Raw genomic sequence first — 21,552 nt, 5'->3', positions numbered from 1 at the left:
TTCTATTAAAGAGTTTATGTTAAGTGTATCTCTGTTAAAATGTTCAATTTGTTTTATTCTATGTTCTGAACAAAATATTCAACTACCTTTTCTTAATATCGCACATATTGTAGATAAATAGATCATACATCGCTGGAATAATGTTATTGTTTGTTGTGTTATTATACATAAAGCTACACAAAGGACGATTTATACTCTGTCCACCACGGGTGTCAAAACCCAGTTTCTAGCAGAATAAGCCCGTAGACATTCCATTGCGCCACTGGTAAAAGGGGCTATGTTATAATAACTATATATTGTATATGATATAAATAGCGTTTCGAACTAAAATTTCTGTGCTACATTTCCAATTAAACTGATGAGCTGTAACGGCCCGGCATGGCCAAGCGCATAAGGCGTGCGACTCGTAATCCGAGGGTCGCGGGTTCGTGCCCGCGTCGCGCCAAACATGCTCGCCGTCCCAGCCGTGGAGGCGTTATAATGTGACGATCAATCCCACTATTCGTTGGTAAAAGAGTAGCCCAAATGTTGGCAGTGGGTGGTAATTACTAGCTGCCTTTCCTCTAGTTTTACACTGTTAAATTAGGGACGGCTAGCGCAGATAGCCCTCGAGTAGCTTTGCGCGAAATTCAAAACAAACAAACAAACAAATGAGCTGTGACATAAAGTGAAAGAATCGTCAGCAGTGACGTGCAACGCACAGTGTGTGGTTGAGACGTTGCTATGTGTCTTATTGTTGGAAGCTGGCAGTATAAAGCCAGTAAAGAAATATTAAGGAAAACTTTATTATCAGCTTCCTCATGAAGTAGTGTCACACAAACCATCAATCAACAGCTAATGTTACTACTAATATTACACTAAACATCAACTAGAATGTTTGCGCTATTAACGTCCCCTTCTGTGCAGCAATAAGTCTTCGGATTTACAACGCTAAAATTAGGGGTTCGATTCACCTCAGTGGACACAGCAGATAGTTCGATGTGGCTTTGCTACAAAAAGCATGCACTATTAACAATTCCAAGCCTTAATGCATATAATGTGCTGTAAAATTCCTAAGAATATTTTATATGAATAAAAAATTAGTTCAATACTTATAAAAGTTATTTTTAAATGACTGGGATCGTTGTTGTTTTTGAATTTCACACAAAGCTACTCGAGGGCTATCTGTGCTAGCCTTCCATAATATATCAGTGTAAGACTAGAGGGAAGGCAGCTACTCATCACCACCCACCGCCAACGCTTGGGCTACTCTTTTACTAACGGATAGTGAGATTGACTGTCATATTATAACACGCCCACAGCTGAAAGAGCGAGTATGTTTAGTGTGATGGGGATTTGAACCTGCGACCCTCAGATTACGAGCCGAACGCCTTAATCCACCTGGCCATGCCGCACCTAGCAGAGTTGGCTCCAGAAATAATTATTAGGGAGGGGCTTAGAATTTAGGGAATACAATAGTAAAGGGGCACATTTTGAACTTCATACACCCTGACAGACAAGAGAAACTCATTTTTGTTTTAGTGACAGTCGTGTCTGAACCATCATACAAAAATATTACTTATGCAGTTTATTATGTTTTATTCTTATGTTTAATACCTACACATTCCACGTTTTGGATTTAACCTGAATAAAGCAGCAGGACTAAAACCCCTTCCCTTTCAAAGCCCAATAATCTAAAAGACCCTAGATTGTGGAGTTATTATATTTTTAATTTTTTAAAGGCTCTCCCGAATCACCCTTGCAAGAATATGCGCATCACACGTTAAGAACCACTGATTTATAATCAAAATAAAGAAAAATTATATTAAATAAAATGTTCGATAACTTATTGTCACTAATAAACTATAAATTACTGTTTCTAGAGCACTGCTGTGTAGACCAATAAGTTTTCTACAATATTAATGGAAGAAGTAATATGCTATGTTCAAGTTATTTAAATATTATCATTTAAAGGCATCTACTTTTCCGACAGTCTTCTGATGTGAAACGTTACAGTTTCGCTACATATTTAGAATATTGTCCTGCAATGTCACTTACTGTTTCAATAGTTTCTGTAATACCATATATTAATGAGATAAATATTTCTAGATTTCTGGAGTATTGCTGAGTTCTTTTAGTATTACTGACTAACCTAACACAATGCCTTCAAGTTCCTAGGATAATGTCATAGAAATAAACAGCTTTCCTACAGCATTGGAGAGTAGAGATAACACTATCTTCAGATTGCTAGAGTACTGTCGTTCGAAGTCAAAATCTTTTCGTGCGGTATTATAAGTTAAACTTTGACACTGTCATTTAACTTCCAGGTTATTGCATTTGAAGCCATGTTTGGTTACTAAATTATTGTTATATAAATAACATTTTCATCACTTCTAAATTCAAAAGACACACATGAAAATGTTTTATCTAGTAGGCTCTAGTCTTCCTATAAACAAATACTCGTGAACATTGACAACCACTCATGAATTAAATTGTACTATCTCGTGACGATAATTCTTTCTTATACTAGTTTTTTCTTAGAATTCATAAAGATCGCAAACCAATGTTTTACGTACAATATGCTCTTACATTACAATATAAATTAATGATGCTTAATGAGTAAAGAAACTGGCAGTGTTTTTCATTCTTATGTCATGAATATTATTTCTTTTAAATATCCTGCTTATGGTTCAACCACGAATATACTAACGTCTGTAAGGTTGCCATATTAAATCTGCTCATTCTTAATTTGTATATTTAATAGTCTGAACCTCAATTGGTTATGTGCTACCTAGAGTTCTGGATTACGAAAATGGCGTTAAAATACTAAAAAAAATATTCCCTTTAATTAAAAGCTTTAGTGCATTATGAGAGTGCGAGTCAATTCTTTAGTGCTGATGATGGGTTGAAGGATGTTCCTGACTAGCTACCTAGGTTCTGTCAGTAGTTCGAAATTAGTGGCAGAAGACTTTAGTAACTGTGTCATCAATGTAAAGTATAAATACTGATAGCCTGAACTAACGATCTGTAGATGCAAGTTTTATTTAACAAAATCAAATATACAGACGAAGCGTGGTCTATAGCAAATAATGATTACGAATATGAAATTTTATGGTGTACTGTCCACTGCCATATATAAACAAAAATCGCACTCTATGAGTGCGTTATAAAAGTGGCATTCAAATTTATTAGCTTCTGATTTGGTGGTAGTTACAGCTGCGTTTTTCCGAGTCATCAGTTCAAAATTGGAAAGACTACTACAGGTAGTCCTTGTGTAGATTTGCGAAACAAACCAATCATTTTATAAGCCTTGATGTGTTTTTAATACATTTTCATTGCCTTTATTTATTTATTTATGTCAAGAATGACTAGGAAAGAAAAACAAAATAAAAAACACGAGAATATGTTAATCTGGAGCATCTACTAACCATAAAATGCTTTTAATGCCCTCCACTGGGAACAAAAAAAAAACCGTTGCATGCATATCGGTTTAACATTATTTGATTGAATTGAATTAAACACAAAGCTACATAATGTGCTCTGGCCACCGCGAGTATCGAAACCTAGTTTCTAGTGGGGCGAGTATGAAGACATACTGCTGTGCCACTGGAGGGACTTAAAGTTATTTGACCCTAAACAAATGTTTGGGAACAAATTCACCGGGGTTGCTCAGAAATTGCTTTCTCTTCACCTCGATCGTGCGTTAAGGGTCATGAGAGGCTTAATTATGAAGAGGTACATGATAAGAGAGGAAGAAGAAAAAGAAAGAAAGAAGAAAAATAAAATAAATTAGAATAAATGAATATATAATGAAAAGTAAAATAAAATAAAAACAACTGGACAGATAGAAAAAAAACAGTATTGGGACTGTAAAGAAAGGTGTATTACTACATATTTGTAGCGGCACAAAATGCTGGAAACTTTCTTCCTACGAATTATAAAGTAGAGCGATGTGCATAAAACTAATTCATGAAAAGGAGCTTACGTACAGGAGGAGCTTTAAAAGCTTTAAAAAATAGATTCGAGACTGGTTGTGACCCAGATTCAACTACAAACGGATTGTTTTCACTGGGCAATCTGTTTATCTCCTTGAGAAAACTCACGTTGTCACTGGCATTGGACAAATTTTAGGTCATTAGTAATCACACTACTCACCAGGTAGCGTGTACATTTTATGAGCGTCCTGTACACTAATAATAAGAATATGAATATTCGAAATTCTTTAAGAACATGTTTTTGTAATATGTTTCATTGTATCCATATTAAAAATTTTCAATATTTTTTACTGAGACTATGCAGCAAACTGTTACGCTTTCAAAAAATATAATGTTACAAGTTTGAATAACCAGAAGAATTTATTAGCAACATTTTTTGTGTGTAATTAAGAATATTATAAATACCAATCACGATATTATAACCAATTGGACTCACCGTAAACTATTTTTAATATTCTATCTTTTGTTTTATAACACGTTTATTTCCTACACTTATGCCAGAATTTTATTGTAAGTCTGTTGTCCAAAGCTAGATTATTATTAGTGTTACGTAACATTTTACTGGATATATGATGTTTCAATGTTTATGGAAGGACCAATCTCCTTTTCTTCATTATAATTACATAAAATGGATTAAGAGTAAATGATAAGCAGAACGTAAAACTGATGTGAAAATAAGCGAATGTACTGCTCTTTTTGTCGTTGATGTTATGGTTTTCAACGCTTTATTTCGTACGCAAGTTATATCATAAAATTACGTATTTCTTTTCGATTCTGTATGAACTAAAAACTTTTCAAGCATTGACTAATTGTAATAATTTCTTTTACCTAGCATTTTTGGAACGAAACTTATGTATAGTCTTCGAACATCAGAAGGTGCGAAGAATGAACTAGTAATTAATAACTAGAGAATACAGAGTCAAGCGTGTTCTCCTACATATCCTATATTTAATTTTGAAGGACAGAATTACTTGGCATTTAAACCTTTACATCAGATCTACATTATTTCTGAACGAGTTTTCTTTAAAGGCTATAGGTTTTTTTCCGCTTAAATCATTATACCATTATAACTAACTTTCTGACCCGATTTTCTGGCTTGAAACCTTGAGATAGACTAGAGAAGCACAAGGACGACGGGCATCGAGCTGCTCTAGATCAGTCGATTCTTGGTTTCTACCTGACCAACCGATGCTATCATATAAATATAAAATTGAGTTGATTCTTTTAGCTTCTTTTAAGATTTTGTCGTGCGGTGGACTCCACCCTGGCGATTGTTAAACGCAGAATAATTTGAACAAGGCTAGAGTAGAACTGTAAGTGATCCTGAATTTTAGAGATTAATATTTTTATCAATTTACTGAAAAATTGGCGAATATCATTCAGATTCCTTATTAAGAAATGTTCTTAAATGATTTCTATTTCTGTTTAATTTGTGCACTTTTCTATTTATTGAAGGAATAGATGCTATAGTTCGAAGATTTACGTGAATTGAAATGGACTATTTGTACCCTGCCTAACACGTGTACCGAAATCCGGTTTTTAAGGTTATAAGTCCGCAGACATGCTGGTGTGTCACTGGGGGGCATCTAAAAATCGTCTTAATAATTAGGATACTGTTCAAAAATTAGATGAATAAGTAACTAATAATTTGTTCACACTGTCTCTACGTATAATAGATCAAACTAAAACAAGTTTCATTTTTTCTTACTTAAGATGTGTAGAATGAACTTATTACTCTCTGTATACGTGAATGAATTTGTTGGATTACCCAAGGTGGTGGACATGTGAGATAATTATGTTCCGGGCTATTTCAGATATTGGATAAACTAAAATGGTTGTGGACAAGTACAGTAATTATGCTCTGTATATGGGAATGGATTTATCGAGTTATATAAGATGTTGGATAAGCTAAAATGATGGTGTACATGTGCAGTAATTACGTTCTGTATACGTGAATGGACTTATCGGGTTATCTAAAGTCACATATTATTCAAACATCTAAAGTATTTTATATTGTTAGTGGTAAGTAAAGGTTTGTTTGTTTGTTTGTTTTGGAATTTCGCACAAAGCTACTCGAGGGCTATCTGTGCTAGCCGTCCCTAATTTAGCAGTGTAAGACTAGAGGGAAGGCAGCTAGTCATCACCACCTACCGCCAACTCTTGGGCTACTCTTTTACCAACGAATAGTGGGATTGACCGTCACGTTATAACGCCCCCATGGCTGAAAGGGCGAGCATGTTTAGTGTGATCGGGATTCGAACCCGCGACATTAGGATTACGAGTCGAACGCCTTAACATGCTTGGCCATGCCGGGCCAAGTAAGTAAAGGACTACACATCAAATCCTACAATTTCAGTACCTACAGAAACTCAAAAGCGTGTTCTGAGTTGCTATGTATAGTGGTTATTAAAACAAAGAAGGGGTTGACCCGACATGGCCAGACAGTTAAGACACTCAACTCATAATATGAGGATCGACCCTTTCAGCCGTGGGGTCGTTATAATGTTATGGTCAATCCCACTATTCGCTAGTAAAAGTGTAGCCCAAGAATTGAAGGTAGGTGGTGATTACTAGCTGCCTTCCCTCTAATCCTGTTCTTACACTGCTAAATTAGGGACGGTCAGCGCAGATAGACTTCGTGTAGCTTTGCACGAAATTTAAAAACAAACAAAGAAACAAAACAGAAAAAGAAGAAGTGTTTCATGTAGGTAATTCTAATTTATCAATCAAAAGTGAAAAACGATGCTTCGTGAACCTATGATATACGCACACATTTTAAACGAGTTATTTTCATTTATTTTAGCACTTTTACATCTTAAAAAGTCTTATTTATTGTCGTTAAGCACAAAGCTGCAAAACAGGCTATCTGTGCTGTGCCATCCAAGATATCGAAACCTGGCTTTTAACATAACATGTCGTCAGACTTTCTGCTGTGCCATTAGAGTCTTAAGTATGTGTGTGTTTTCTTATAGCAAAGCCACATCGGGCCATATGCTGAGTCCACCGAGGGGAATCTAACCCCTGATTTTAGCGTTGCAAATCCGTAGGTTTACCGGGTCTTAACTATGATTTCTACCTTTAACCCTCTCCATATCAGGTTTCTTTTAAGAAATGAGCTAAAAAGTCTAGTTTGTTATTTCTTTTTTCGATAACTTATGTTCATATATTAATAGAACAAAAGTTATTTTATGATCTGTTGTTATATTTCTTCAAAAATATACTCGTTAAATAAATATTGCATATCTGGATTTATACTTTTGTCTAATGTTTGTGATACATAATTCAAAATAAATCAGATAGACTCCAGCACAAGCAAAATTTTCAATGTTATCTAGTGAACAGTAATCGTAATGCATGACATTAACGTGAATAACTTGGACAAATAATTAAAAACAACACAGCGGGAAATGTTTGGCCCTAATTAACTTGGATAAATATATATTTGTTTAAACATGGAAGGCGATCCATTTATTTCAGGCAAATCAGGAAATGGATTAATGAGTTCTTTGATATATTAGTATTCTACCTATAATTTAAACATTTTTATTCAAATTATTTATATTACTGCTGTTGTACAAATTATTTAAGTATTATTGACAAATTATTTATATTACTGCTGTTGTACAAATTATTTAAGTATTATTGACAAATTATTTATATTACTGCTGTTGTACAAATTATTTAAGTATTATTGACAAATTATTTATATTACTGCTGTTGTACAAATTATTTAAGTATTATTGACAAATTATTTATATTACTGCTGTTGTACAAATTATTTAAGTATTATTGACAAATTATTTATATTACTGCTGTTATACAAATTATTTAAGTATTATTGACAAATTATTTATATTACTGCTGTTGTACAAATTATTTAAGTATTATTGACAAATTATTTATATTACTGCTGTTGTACAAATTATTTAAGTATTATTGACAAATTATTTATATTACTGCTGTTGTACAAATTATTTAAGTATTATTGACAAATTATTTATATTACTGCTGTTGTACAAATTATTTAAGTATTATTGACAAATTATTTATATTACTGCTGTTGTACAAATTATTTAAGTATTATTGACAAATTATTTATATTACTGCTGTTGTACAAATTATTTAAGTATTATTGACAAATTATTTATATTACTGCTGTTATACAAATTATTTAAGTATTATTGACAAATTATTTATATTACTGCTGTTATACAAATTATTTAAGTATTATTGACAAATTATTTATATTACTGCTGTTGTACAAATTATTTAAGTATTATTGACAAATTATTTATATTACTGCTGTTGTACAAATTATTTAAGTATTATTGACAAATTATTTATATTACTGCTGTTGTACAAATTATTTAAGTATTATTGACAAATTATTTATATTACTGCTGTTGTACAAATTATTTAAGTATTATTGACAAATTATTTATATTACTGCTGTTGTACAAATTATTTAAGTATTATTGACAAATTATTTATATTACTGCTGTTGTACAAATTATTTAAGTATTATTGACAAATTATTTATTTCTTAAGCTTATCTTTATTGTTATAAAAAGTGAGTGAATTTCTTAACCAACAGCAGAATACTTCTTAATAAACAATAAAGTAAATTGCCCCTTATGTTTCAATAGTAATCACATAAAGACTTGTTTTTCTACATGATTACTTTAAATAGTAATTACAAATAATATTAACATAGGTAAAAAGGTAATTGTGTTAAACTATATTAATTATATGAGACAATAATCAGTTTTATCTATATTGTTTTTCAGGGGCTGGTTCACACACCATGATGAGAATAATACTTCTATTCCTAGGTATTATACTCTAAGCTATTTATTTTTATTAGATTTGGAAATATTTACATAATCACATAATGCGCCAAAGATTAAAAATATTTAACTGACAGTGTACTTACCTTTTGACAAGAATCGGAAGTGACGACAATACTTTCGACCATGTATATACAAATTCGCTTATGTTTTGAATGACGGATTTCAAACAGAATTAAACCGTTATCTTTCACAATGAAGAAAGTGTTTTACCCCCTTATTTAACTTTTTATAACGTGAGCTGACCTTTGTACCTTTAGGTCTTACAACAGTAGTGTTTGGTCAAGAATATCAATATGCCCAAGACGAAAGTAATAACAGAGAACCACAACAGCTGTTTGATCCGGAGAATTATAAATACAAACCACCCTCTGCAATTCAACAAAGCTATCCTCATCGTGACCCTGCGCCATCTAGTGAGAGTGTAGAGGTATCCAGACAACGACTGGAACCTAAACCTCGGCATCCTCCTCGTCAACGTAGTCGCCAAAGATTGTATGAAAACCCACCACAACAAAATCAAGATCTATCGGGTAGTCAGCCTCGAGGTCCGCCTAGAAACGTTGTTTATCAAAAACCTTATGAAGACCAGCCTCGAACTCCACAACGATATGAAGTACGATCTCGTAGCCAAACTACTTCTGCACAACAACAACAACAACAGCGAGCTTTATCTAGGCATAGGTCACGAGAGAGGGCTCGACAAGAACAAGCCCAGCAGATGGAAACCTACAACCACGGACTACCTGCAGCCACTGTTTCTGGTGGAAGAGACCAGTCATTAGATGATATATATGCTCAGTACCAGCAGAGAGTCGAAGAGTTCGAGAGAATTGAGAGGGAGAAAAAAAAGGAGGCAGATCAGCGCAGAAGAACCAGACCATCTCGAGTACAATCAGAACAAAGACTTCCAGCCGCGAGGGTCTCGACTCCTCGAGCTGCTCCTCAACCCCAGTCTGTACCAGAACCTGTTTCCTACCAGCCACAACCTGAAAGTCGGGTTGCTTCCGTTTCTCAGCCTAGAAGACCCTATATTCAACCCCAACAGATATCTGATGCTCAGCAAAGAAACCCACAACTTCGTCCTCAGGATAACTCAGTTCCTCGATCTAATAGACGTCCAGCTCAGCCCAGTCAGCCGTTGGAGGCTTCAAGATATAATCAAAGGTCAGAAAACCAACGCCAAACCTACTCTCAATCACGGAATCCAGTAAATACCCAACAATATAGACAAGCTCCAGAATCAAGACCTCAACCACAGACTGATTCAGAATTCGCCAGCTTAACCGTAGCTTCTTTACCACGAGACACTGACGGAGATGGTATTCCAGGAGAAGCAGGAAAAGACTATCCTACACTGAATTCGATCCCATCGACGTCATTTTCTTGTGGTCAACAACCACTGAATGGCTATTACGCAGACTTGGAAACAGCTTGTCAAGTAAGTATTATGAACGTCCGTTATGCAATATTTTATCATGATATATCACCTGCTGTAACTTCTGTACCAAAACCGCACAGACCTTTCTTTACAATTAGTATTGTATCTATGAAAATAAACAAAAAATAATAAGGCGAGAAATTAAAAAAATTAACTATGTTATATTAACTAGTTACCATCATAGAATGTAAGTCTCTCTCTTGCGCTGAAAATATTTTTCTTCTCACTCAGGTTTATTGTTATGGATAATTAACTGGTCAATTCTAGCTTTCCTTTCCTAATGTATATAAAAATAAGTATAAATATTTATGATATGCATGGATAGTTCCTGTTAGTAGTTTCTTAATTACATAAACAGTCTAATATTTCACTCCGAATATATAAGGTTTCAAATAATTTTTACGGGTCCCGTAAAAATTATGTCAAAAGTATAATTTATAAGACCATATAGTTATTGTTATTAAGGTATTTTTATTCTAATTATTACAGGTGGTTCATCTCTGCCAAGCCGGAGGCGTTCAGGACAGTTATATTTGTCCAAATGGCACCGTTTTCAACCAGCAAGTGTTTTCGTGTCAATGGTGGTACAAAGTGGACTGTCCCAAATCTGCTCACTTTTACCAACTTAATGACAATCTCTATAAAGTCCCTGAACCTGTAAAAAAAGCACCACCTCCCCCCTCTCCTTCTCAGACCAGGCAAACAGAAGAAAGCAGCCCAGATTACGAGTATTATTAAGAACACTAAATCTAAAGTATTGATCCATGCCAAAGGGTTGTTGTAAACAAAAGCTCTGTTGAAATGTTACGGTTAATTCACAATGTGTCACAAAAACACAATATTCATATATCAGTATCCAAACTAAAATGATTGTTCCACTTTATCAACAATTATTAAAGAACTACTTAATAATTAGTGTTAAAAAGAATATAGCATAATGTGTTCTTTTCATGGTACAGTTATAAAATTATAATACGTTTTTAAAGTATTTTAAAATTAAATAACAATTATTGTTCATTCTATTAACTTTATGTCTGGATAATCGTTTCTAAAACGTTTCATTTAAGAGGATATATTGATATCCAAAACGCTGTGCTTAGATATGCAAGTTTCTTTCATCTTATGAACTTTTATATTTATAAGTGTATTTAACGCCGAATAATATAGAGCGTTAAATTACAAACTAAAAATGGAAAATATTCCAAGTGACTGCTTTTACTCTTATTAGTAACTAGATACAAAACCCAGGAAAAGCAAGCAGGTAAAGCGGGTGAGATTTTGAGTAAACACCCCATACAGTCTATGATAATAATCCTGGGTGCCTTTCTCTAAATGATGTCAAATAGACTCTTCGCAATGGTTGTATAAATTATTGTATACAATGATATTTAGCTTATTTTCAATAAACTTGCATATCATACCTTGATTCATCCGTTTGACTCACTGTATGGTTTATCGAACACCAATATTTCTTCATCATGCCATGTTCACGACACAGACAACAAGGACAAGATCACATTTCACAAATTACTAATTTAATTGATTTGCTTCAACAAAAAATGAAACTTGTTTATCGTAACTTCGAAAAATCACGATGTGTTTTATAATATGTTTTACAAATACTGCTCTACATTTATAATATGTCTTACAAATACTGCTCTACATTTATAATATGTCTTACATATACTGCTCTACATTTATAATATGTCTTACAAATACTGCTCTACATTTCCGTATCTGCTATTGCCAATATGGCTTTACAGTTGCATGTTTTTCTAATTTTTGTTTTACAGTACATGTATTTTCCGACTACTTGTTTACAGTATGTTTTACATACAGCAAAATGTATGCTGTTTAAAGTGTATATTTACAATGACATTTTTCCCGACCATAACTATAGAGCACTAAGTCTGTATTTGTTTATATCGTATAACTCTACGACTGTAGCTGTAATGCACCATATCTATGGTAGTGAAGGTTACATTTGGAACCCACTTAATCATCTTCAGTCTGATGGTCAAGGTGACGTACTATTTTGTCTAGCACCTCAATTTATGTTGTAACAAACCCCTAGGAAGGACAGTGAAGTCAGGCTTAGAACGCGTATTGTGATAAGTTTCCCGCATACCCTTTAATAAATGTGGGTCGAATAGAACAACTACGATTTTAACTTTTTTTTTTGCCGTACCTTTCATGAACAGATGTTGTTGAATTCATGATATTGTTGGAAACTTGTGAACTACTAGCGTGTGAAGTTTATTCACCTTTGTTTGTTATATTTCCAACAATACCAAGAGATAAATACAGCTTAATTAGATCTTTCCTTCGGTTGGATTGTTTGTTCATTATTAAGAAAAAAATACTACATAATAAGCTATCTGTGCTGTGCACACGGCGTGTATTGAAACCCTATTTTTAATGTTATAAGCCCCCAGACTTACCGCTGAGCCACAGAGAAACTAGTTGGAGGGTAACATCTCTATTTAACTGTAGGCCATATACACGTGACTCTTCCGGTTACAGATGACAATAAATAATCGACACATGCAAAGTACAGTGATAATTATCAAATTTACTTGAGAAAAAAAAAAAGAGGGCAGATTCCTGTTGTGTAGTAAAGTGCCACAACACTATTGGTGGATAACCATATCTGTCGTTTTAAACACCACCTTCAGTCTCAGTTCATTCTTTTAGATTCGATAGATGAGTAACAGCTACATGTGGAAAGAACTGTAAGATACTGTTCATAACTGTTGCTGTTCATTTATACGTTTCTTTTAAACGATTAATTTATTCACGATGAAAACTATTTATGGAACAAGTTTGGAAATTTTATACAACTAAAGTTTTGATTGGATCTCCTTTTAGGCAGAAACAAGTACCAGTAACATACGATAACAAATTTTGAACTAATAAATTGGCTTGTAAGGATATTGCAGTTTGCTGCTTAGAAACTAGCTCTGATAGAAGACACGCAGTAGTTGTAGTAATTACAATTTCTATAGGCTAGCAGTGAATCAGACAAAAGAAAAAAAGAGCTAGAACTAGCAAGCACTAACTTGGTTTTTCTCTTGTTTCTAATAATGAAATATTTTTACCCAAATACCCGATTTATAAATACTGAAACTTTTGACAAAATCAGCTGTAAAGTATTTAAAAGAAATAGTATTTTACAGACCTTCCAAGCTTAGAATGTGTGTGTGTGTTTCCTTACAGTAAAGTCACAACGAGCTATCTGCTGGGTTCATCGAGAGGGAATCTAACCCATCATTTTAGCGTTGTAAAACGTAGAATTACTGCTGTACCAGCTGGAGACCCCAGCTCAGAATGAGCTTACTAAATAATTTTAAACACCCAGGAATCGTAAATCTTGTATGTTAGTACCAGATACTAGGTCCAATATCAGGATTTCTGTGTCCCAGGTGCAGAGACTTATGTTAGACCATCTTAGATTTTACCTCAGTTTTGTATGCATTCTCGCGTCTTTTCACTACTTGAATATTGTTTTAGGAAAAAATATGAATTTTTCTAAGTAACTTGTCGTATATCATTTATTCAAGTTATTCTCTTAAGTTGAAAATGCTGAATCTATTGTACTTTTCACTGGTGGTTGTACTTATTGTGGAACATTTACCGCCACAATAATGCATTCATTTCCATCCAACATGGTGCCACAGACAGGTGTCATGTTGTTACATAAAGCCTATACCATTTGCTTGGCGTATAAAGGTGTGCTCTGTTTGGCTTGGATTGTTGTTTTGGAACCTTTTGCTGAAATAATCGCTCTACTCTGTGAGTATTTCCCGCCTTCAGAGAGCGCATTGAATATTGTTCTTTAAAACGTACGGTTGCTTTTCTTCTCACCAGAATATCCTTTGTGTGCTTCAGAAGACGTACCACGCTAAAATCTGAGATTCGAGTCCTTGCGAGAGCATAGCGCAGATAGCCACTTTTGTAGCAATGCTTGTTAAAACAAGCAAATCCATCATAAACTCGCTGTGGACCAAATGCATATCTACTGCTTATATTTATAAGTTTGTAATTTTAAGTTTACTTTGACTATCAGAACTGATGTGTCTGCAAGTATAAACATTCTTTAAAAAAAACAAATAGTGTCTTCTAGTCTCCCATTAGGTGGAACATCAGTAAGAATTCGTGTTTACAACGCTAAATTAAGGTGTTCAATCCTCCTCGGTGGACACAGCCAAATGTGGCTTTTCTGTAAGAAAACACACAAACTATCTATCAGAAATATCATTACGAATAAATGCACAACTACTGTTTTGGGAACTAATGCCAATACTATTACTAAAATTAGCTACAAGTTCTGAAGCTACTTGTATAAAGTTTCAATGGGTGTTTTACATAAATTCATGTTACAAAATAAATTTCAATTCTTACATTAGGACCAACTTGACCAGATATTTGTCATAAAAATAAAGTAAGTAGCAGATTCAAACGAATTTTAAAAAGTTAAACTAATTATTGGGCCTTTTATAAATGAGGAAGCTGAGTTCATTTTTGTTTTTCACATACTAAAATCAATGTATATTTACCTATTTAATCAATATATATATATATATATTTAATTTTATAAGAATGAAATTACAGTGTCGTTTTACATAACCCTTGTAGTAAATTATCAAATAAAAACTTGTAACAGATTTGCCGTTATACGTTTATTATTATACTTACGATTGTTTCAATATAATTTTCTTTTTTCGCGTAACGTATGTTGTGATTGTTCTAGAAATTTACCTTAAACTACATAAAACCGATGCGCCGAGAAGACTATTATTTGTCAGATACAATCAGTGTGCTATACGCCTCAGAAGCTATAATTATGATGAACACCTATTAGTCAGAAAACTACAGAATTTGGCCAGGAACGTTTACAGAGTTCAAACATTACAAACAATTCAACTTAACGAATTACTTCGGACGTTATTATTTCTAGGAGAACATGCAATAGCTTTGCCGGGAAAAACTCAGCTTGTAAAGATGTGAGACTAGACACGAACTAATCTAGCTAGCTTAAGCGAGGTGTTTGACAATATCAACTCATTACTAATCTACTAGTCATGGATCTGACCATAGATAAAATATTCAGTTCTAGAATGAATAGAAGACTCAGTATTGTTTGTAAATTGATAAAACCTTTGTATGTAAACCATCATTTGTAATAATTATTAGTAATAACCGTTATTATAAAGTGTATTAATTTTTGTTTGTACATTAAAATATATTTATGTTAAAAAAAACTGCGTGTATCAATCTTGTTCGAAAATAAGATAAATTTGATACATATTAACATTTAATTAACTTTTGAATTCAAATCCAAATTTTCGGCTATTTGAAATAGTAATGCGTTAACATATGTCACATAATATATCGGAAACTTGTCGGAAATAAATTATATTATGTAACAAGCTAAATGTAGAGTAGAATGTAACTTTCACGACAGCTACACATTTAACCAATACTGCTTTCTCAGACTAAGCATACATGTTTTATTATCCCTCGCATAACTACTTTATTACCCTTACTTACATGAGTCAACTTACACAGTCAACATTATACTTCACTACTTACACGAGCTAAAAGAGAGATTTTGCTACCTAAAGTGTCGGCTCGGCATGGCCAAGCGTGTTAAAGTGTTCGACTCGTAATCCAAGGGTCGCGGATTCGAATCCCAGTAGCACCAAACATGCTCACTCTTTCAGCCGGGGGGAGGGCGTTATAATGTGACAGTCAATCCCACTCTTTGTTGGTAAAAGAGTAGCTCAAGAGTTGGCGGTGGGTGGTGATGACTAGCATTCTTCCCTCTAGTCTTACACTGCTAAATTAGGGACGGTTAGTGCAGATAGCTCTCGAGTAGCTTTGCGCGAAATTCCAAAAAACAAACAAACCTAAAGTATCAAAGAAAACCCTTGGTAGTTCAGCAGCAAGTCTAAGGGCTTTTCGGATTCCCATACCCATGGTGGTCACAGCATAGATAACCTAATCTCTGTAAGAATATATATATATATATAAGTAGTGAAAATGATTACAATTAAATGAAATTAAATAGTAAAATAACTAAAATCATAAGGAAGAACTGAGTTAAAAGAGCAAATTTAAACCTCTGACTAATTATATAATTTGTCATTTTAACTCAAATGAAAGTTGAAACAAAATAAAGCAAAAACATTGCATCAACTGAAACGATCCCAGGGTACAAGCTACAATATGGGATTATAAAATGTATCCTAGATTTTTAAGGTGACTGCGGAAGTAGGACCCGCATAAAGGTGGGGATGCACCGTCTATCAGTCTTAACCTCCATTCGCCTGTATCCCCACCGCTATGTTCGTCCTACTTCTCAGTCACCTCCAAAACTTAGAATACATTTTATAATCCCACACTGTAGCTTGAACCCTGGGATCGTTTCAGTTAATACAGCTTTTTTGTTTTTGTTTGTTTTTTCGGCTTGTTTCTGAGTTAAATAACAAAATATTTCTATATAAGTATAAATATATTTCCAGTATTAGCAAAAGAATGAAAATACGTAAATTAACTCACTATTACCAAAACTAAAAGAGAAGGTAAATTGTTCGAAAAATAAAGACATGCGTAGAAAGTTTAAAGCTGTCACGCTGGATTTAGTCTACTGAGAATTTCCTGAGAATTTTTTTTTTATGATGATACATGACTTATCACTTGAATATCTAAAACTAAATGTGCGAAGAACGATTTTAATAAATTCGTGTTCCACTTTCTTGTACCCGGTCTACATGGGATGATGAAACACATGCTACCTTTACCCTCAGTTGTAGAGGCTTATATGAACAAATGAGGTTGTTACTGTTACTGTATGCCGACGCTTCAGGTTATGAGATAACTTGTCTTATAAGTAACATGGTAACTGTTGAGCAGTGATAAGTCTACGCACTTATAAGCTGAAAGTCCAGAGTTCTTTTTCGCGGTGGACACAGCAAATAGACCAATATAGCCTTGTTCTACACTATTATTAAAGCACAGCTAGCCCATTATGTAACTTTGTGCTTAACTTCAGACAAACAAAACAATATTTGAGAAAATCAGATCAGTTAAAACGAAAATATAAAATACACTGAAAAATGTATTTTTTTTTCAGTAAATGTATCTGTAGTATAAAACATTATATTATTGTTACTTAAACCCACCAGCCTCAAAATTCATTTTATGCGCACAATAAAGTGACAGAAATTGATGGGTCAATACTATTAATTAGTTAAAACGTTATACAGTATAATTTACATGTTGGAGATATAAGGCCAATTCGAAATATATTTTACAGTCCTCTGATTTTAAATGCGAACATACAAATTAGAAAATATGGAAACAAAATATCTGCAGTTTATGTTTGTTTGTTTTTAATATCAAGTTTTAGTTAGTTTCTGGGTATAAACCTTAACGTTTCAAGTATAAAACTGCATATAAATGTGTAGAGAAATCGTTTGTGCTTCTTTTACAATATAAAATGACTCAGCGGAAAATCTGAGGGCTTATAAAACTGAAAATCGTAGTAAGGGCAGTACACACAGCTCAATGTGTAGTTTGGTACTTAACAAACAAATTTATCATGTAATAAGAACGACAAGTTTGAATTAGTTTAAAAATAAGAAATGTATTGTTTCAAAGATAACAAGTAACAAAAAATCCTCAACATATTTTTCTTTATAAAGAATATTTTGTTTGTTTGTTTGTTTGGGAATTTCGCACAAAGCTACTCGAGGGCTATCTGTGCTAGCCGTCCCTAATTTAGCAGTGTAAGACTAGAGGGAAGGCAGCTAGTCATCACCACCCACCGCCAACTCTTGGGCTACTCTTTTACCAACGAATAATGGGATTGACCGTCACATTATACGCCCCCACGGCTGGGAGGGCGAGCATGTTTAGCGCGACGCGGGCGCGTACCCGCGGATTACGAGTCGCACGCCTTACGCGCTTGGCCATGCCGGGCCTTATAAAGAATAGGTGTGAAGATAGTAGGGTAGTCTGTTAGCCATAAGAACCCGTAATGTTATTGAAAGATATAGATAAATGTAAAATATATTGGAAAAATTATCGAAACTCCATGTATTTGGCTACACAGTTAAAAAATGTGTATATTTTAGTGGCAAGGGTAGGAAGATTATGTAGTTCTTAGTTCTGATTGGTTTAGATAATTTACCAGCCTAGTACCTTTTGAGTAAAGTTATAAAAGAAAAACTTAGGTGGTTTTCCTTATTGAAAAGAGGGGTATTTCAAAGTTAGCCATCACGCAGTTGTCTAACATTGGAAAATTATTCGTTTATTGGAAAAATAAAACGTATCTTTAATGGTGTCATTGTTGATATCTACTCTTGTTCGTCAGTTCTTATGAATGACAGTAAGGTTAATTTAAATAAATAAATAATCAGTGTTAAAAATAAAAAGTACAAATGTTGTGCTATAACTTCCTTATCCTGAAAACCTGCAATCTCCGGTGGCACAAAATTAAGTATGCAAACTTATAATGCTAAAAATCGGGCTTTGATGCCTGTGTTGGGCACAGCACAGGTATTTTGCAGCTTTGCAACAAAAAAGACTTAAACATCTCACTTGTAAATGCCTTGAATGAAAATGATACTGATTATAATTCGCTTGCTTGAATTTGTCCACACTATAACAGTTTCTGTTCGTGCAAATTGGTAACATACATACACATCTAGCACCTAGAGTGTTACTGTGGGTGAGCCCTGGTTTTAGGGAGAAAAACCTTTTCTGGAGAGAATATGGTAGGTGCGACATGGCCAGGTCGGTTAAGGCGTTCGACTCGTAATGCGAGAGTCGCGGGTTCGAATCCCCGTCGCACAAAACATGTTCGCCCTTTCAGCCGTGGGAGCGTTATAATGTTACGGACAATCCTACTATTCGTTGGTAAAAGAGTAGCCCAAGAGCACGCAGTGGGTGGTGATGACTAGTGTCCTTCCCTCTAGTCTTACACTACTAAATTAGGGAAGGCTAGCACAGATAGCCCTCGTGTAGCTTTGCGCGAAATTCAAAAACAAATAAACAGGATATGGTAATTATAATGTAGTTAACAAATTTATAACCTAGTCACCATTCCTTTCACTCACATAGTTTTAAATAGGAAACAAAAAATTATATAAACTGTAAGCATGATGTTCATTTATAGAAGCAATGGGAATACTAGTATGTAAATATATTTTAAACCTTAGTTTAGACCTTACCTAGCATTGGTGGTGACATCGTCAAAGGTTTTGGAAGAAGTTGTTTTGTTTTTCATATGTTTTAATGACAAGGTCGAGTTTTTCAACCAAAAGGGGTTAGGTGTTTATGTCTTGATTTTGTTGGTTTAAACAAGATTCCTTGCAAATAAATCCATCAACAGAATAATTAAATTCTACTAAAACGAAGATTACTAATCAATAATATAAAATATTTTGACACTACTGCTACAGAGACTGCTATTCAGTAATGTAACATCTTCAGACATTACTACAACAGAGACTGCTATTCAGTAATGTAACATTTGCAAACATTACTACAACAGAGACTGCTATTCAGTAATATAACGTTTTCATACATTACTACGGCAGAGACTGCTATTTTGTAGTGTAACATCTTCAAGCATTACTACAATAGAAACCGCTTTAAGTAATGTAACATCTTTAAATACTTCTACAACAGAGACTGCTAGTCAATAATGTAATTTCTTTAGACACTTTTACAACGTGGATTGTTAGCCAATAATATATTTATACACTACCATACCGTGGATTGTTAATCAATAATACATGTATATTTAAACACCACTGCAAAAGAGAATATCAGACAATAATGTACAGCCTTCTGATACTATTGTAATTGGAACTGTTCGGCAGTAACGTGAAGCTTTCAGGCAGTACTGTGTAAGAAACGCCAGACAATACATATGAATAAACTGTTAGAACAGAAAATGTTCAGACAATAGAATAAAATGTTTAGAAAATACCACAGCAGTAATTCTTAAGATAATGATGTATGTTCTATAATTAATGCTGTGTTAACAACGGTTACATACTGACATAAATATGTTTAGTTTTTAATATTTTAAAGTTTGTATTATTATATTTTTAGTATAAAAACTGTGTTACTTTGACAGCTTAGTGTACGGATTAAGGACTAACCTACAACTATGAAATATCAGTAGAAATATTAAAACATTATAAAGGACATTCACTTGAGAATAATATAAAATCTCTGGATATTATTGTAATAAAAAGCTTCAAACATTAATATGAAATTATTTCAAAAGTAGAATAGGGGCATGTGTTTGAAAATAACATAAAACATCTAGAGGGTATTGAAACTGAGCATTAAAGAATAGAGAAAACTTCTTAGATATTATTCTAAGAAAATGTTATGATATTTCTAGACAATACGGCAACAAAGACATAATAATATAACATCTTGAGAGAGAACTGCAACAAAAGTACAATAATATAGTAACACAATGGGAGAGTGTTGTAACCGAGACTGTCAGACGATAATATGAGCTACTTAGACATTACTAGGAAATAAAATTGCCAGATAGTAACGTAGATTATTTATATAGTACTATAACAATAGTTCACAATAATACTAAGATATTTAGACGAAACTACAAAACATAAATGTGACACACTTAGGTGAAATATTTAAACAATATTCCAATTTGAAATAGTGAAACAATGACATAAAATGTTTAGAAAACATTCCGACAGGTGACACTGAGACTTTGTTTGTTTTGTTTGTTTGTTTCTTTGTTTTGAATTTTGCGCAAAGCTACTCGAGGACTATCTGCGCTAGCCATCCCTAATTTAGCAGTGTAAGGCTAGAGGGAAGGCAGTTAGTCATCACCACCCACCGCCAATTCTTGGGCTACTCTTTTACCAACGAATAGTGGGATTGACCGAACATTATAACGCCCCCACGGCTGAAAGGGCGAGCATATTTGGTGCGATCGCGATTCGAACCCGCGACCCTCGGATTACGAGTCGGACACCTTAATACACTTGGCCATGCCGGGCCCAACACTGAGGCAATAATAATAATAATATATAATTTTTAGACAAAATTATAAGGGGTAATAATGTAATAATAATATATAACTTTCAAACAACACTGTAACAGAAATAGCTAATCGATGATACCAAATCTTTGGAAAGCATTTGTAACGGAGAATGATCATGTAGTAATACGAAATCATAAGATAGTAATGTAACAAGGAACGGTCAGATAATAATGTGAATTCTTTTATATA

The 21,552-nt window shown here is 33.8% G+C and overlaps 1 protein-coding gene across 1 annotated transcript; it reads left to right on the top strand.

Annotated features, from left to right (window-relative positions):
- Positions 1-5,135: 5,135 nt before the first annotated feature.
- Positions 5,136-11,688, top strand: LOC143237212 (uncharacterized). The gene is made up of 4 exons (XM_076476209.1): positions 5,136-5,287; positions 8,762-8,806; positions 9,082-10,262; positions 10,752-11,688. Exons 2-4 carry the CDS (start codon positions 8,779-8,781, stop codon positions 10,998-11,000), a joined length of 1,458 nt encoding a protein of 485 aa, XP_076332324.1. The 5' UTR covers positions 5,136-5,287; positions 8,762-8,778; the 3' UTR covers positions 11,001-11,688.
- The last annotated feature ends 9,864 nt before the right edge of the window (positions 11,689-21,552 follow it).

Source organism: Tachypleus tridentatus, chromosome 13 (assembly GCF_004210375.1).
Source record: "Tachypleus tridentatus isolate NWPU-2018 chromosome 13, ASM421037v1, whole genome shotgun sequence".
NCBI lineage: Eukaryota > Metazoa > Arthropoda > Merostomata > Xiphosura > Limulidae > Tachypleus > Tachypleus tridentatus.
The sequence above is the reverse complement of the archived record's forward strand: the minus strand, read 5'-3'. Positions and strand labels throughout refer to the sequence as shown.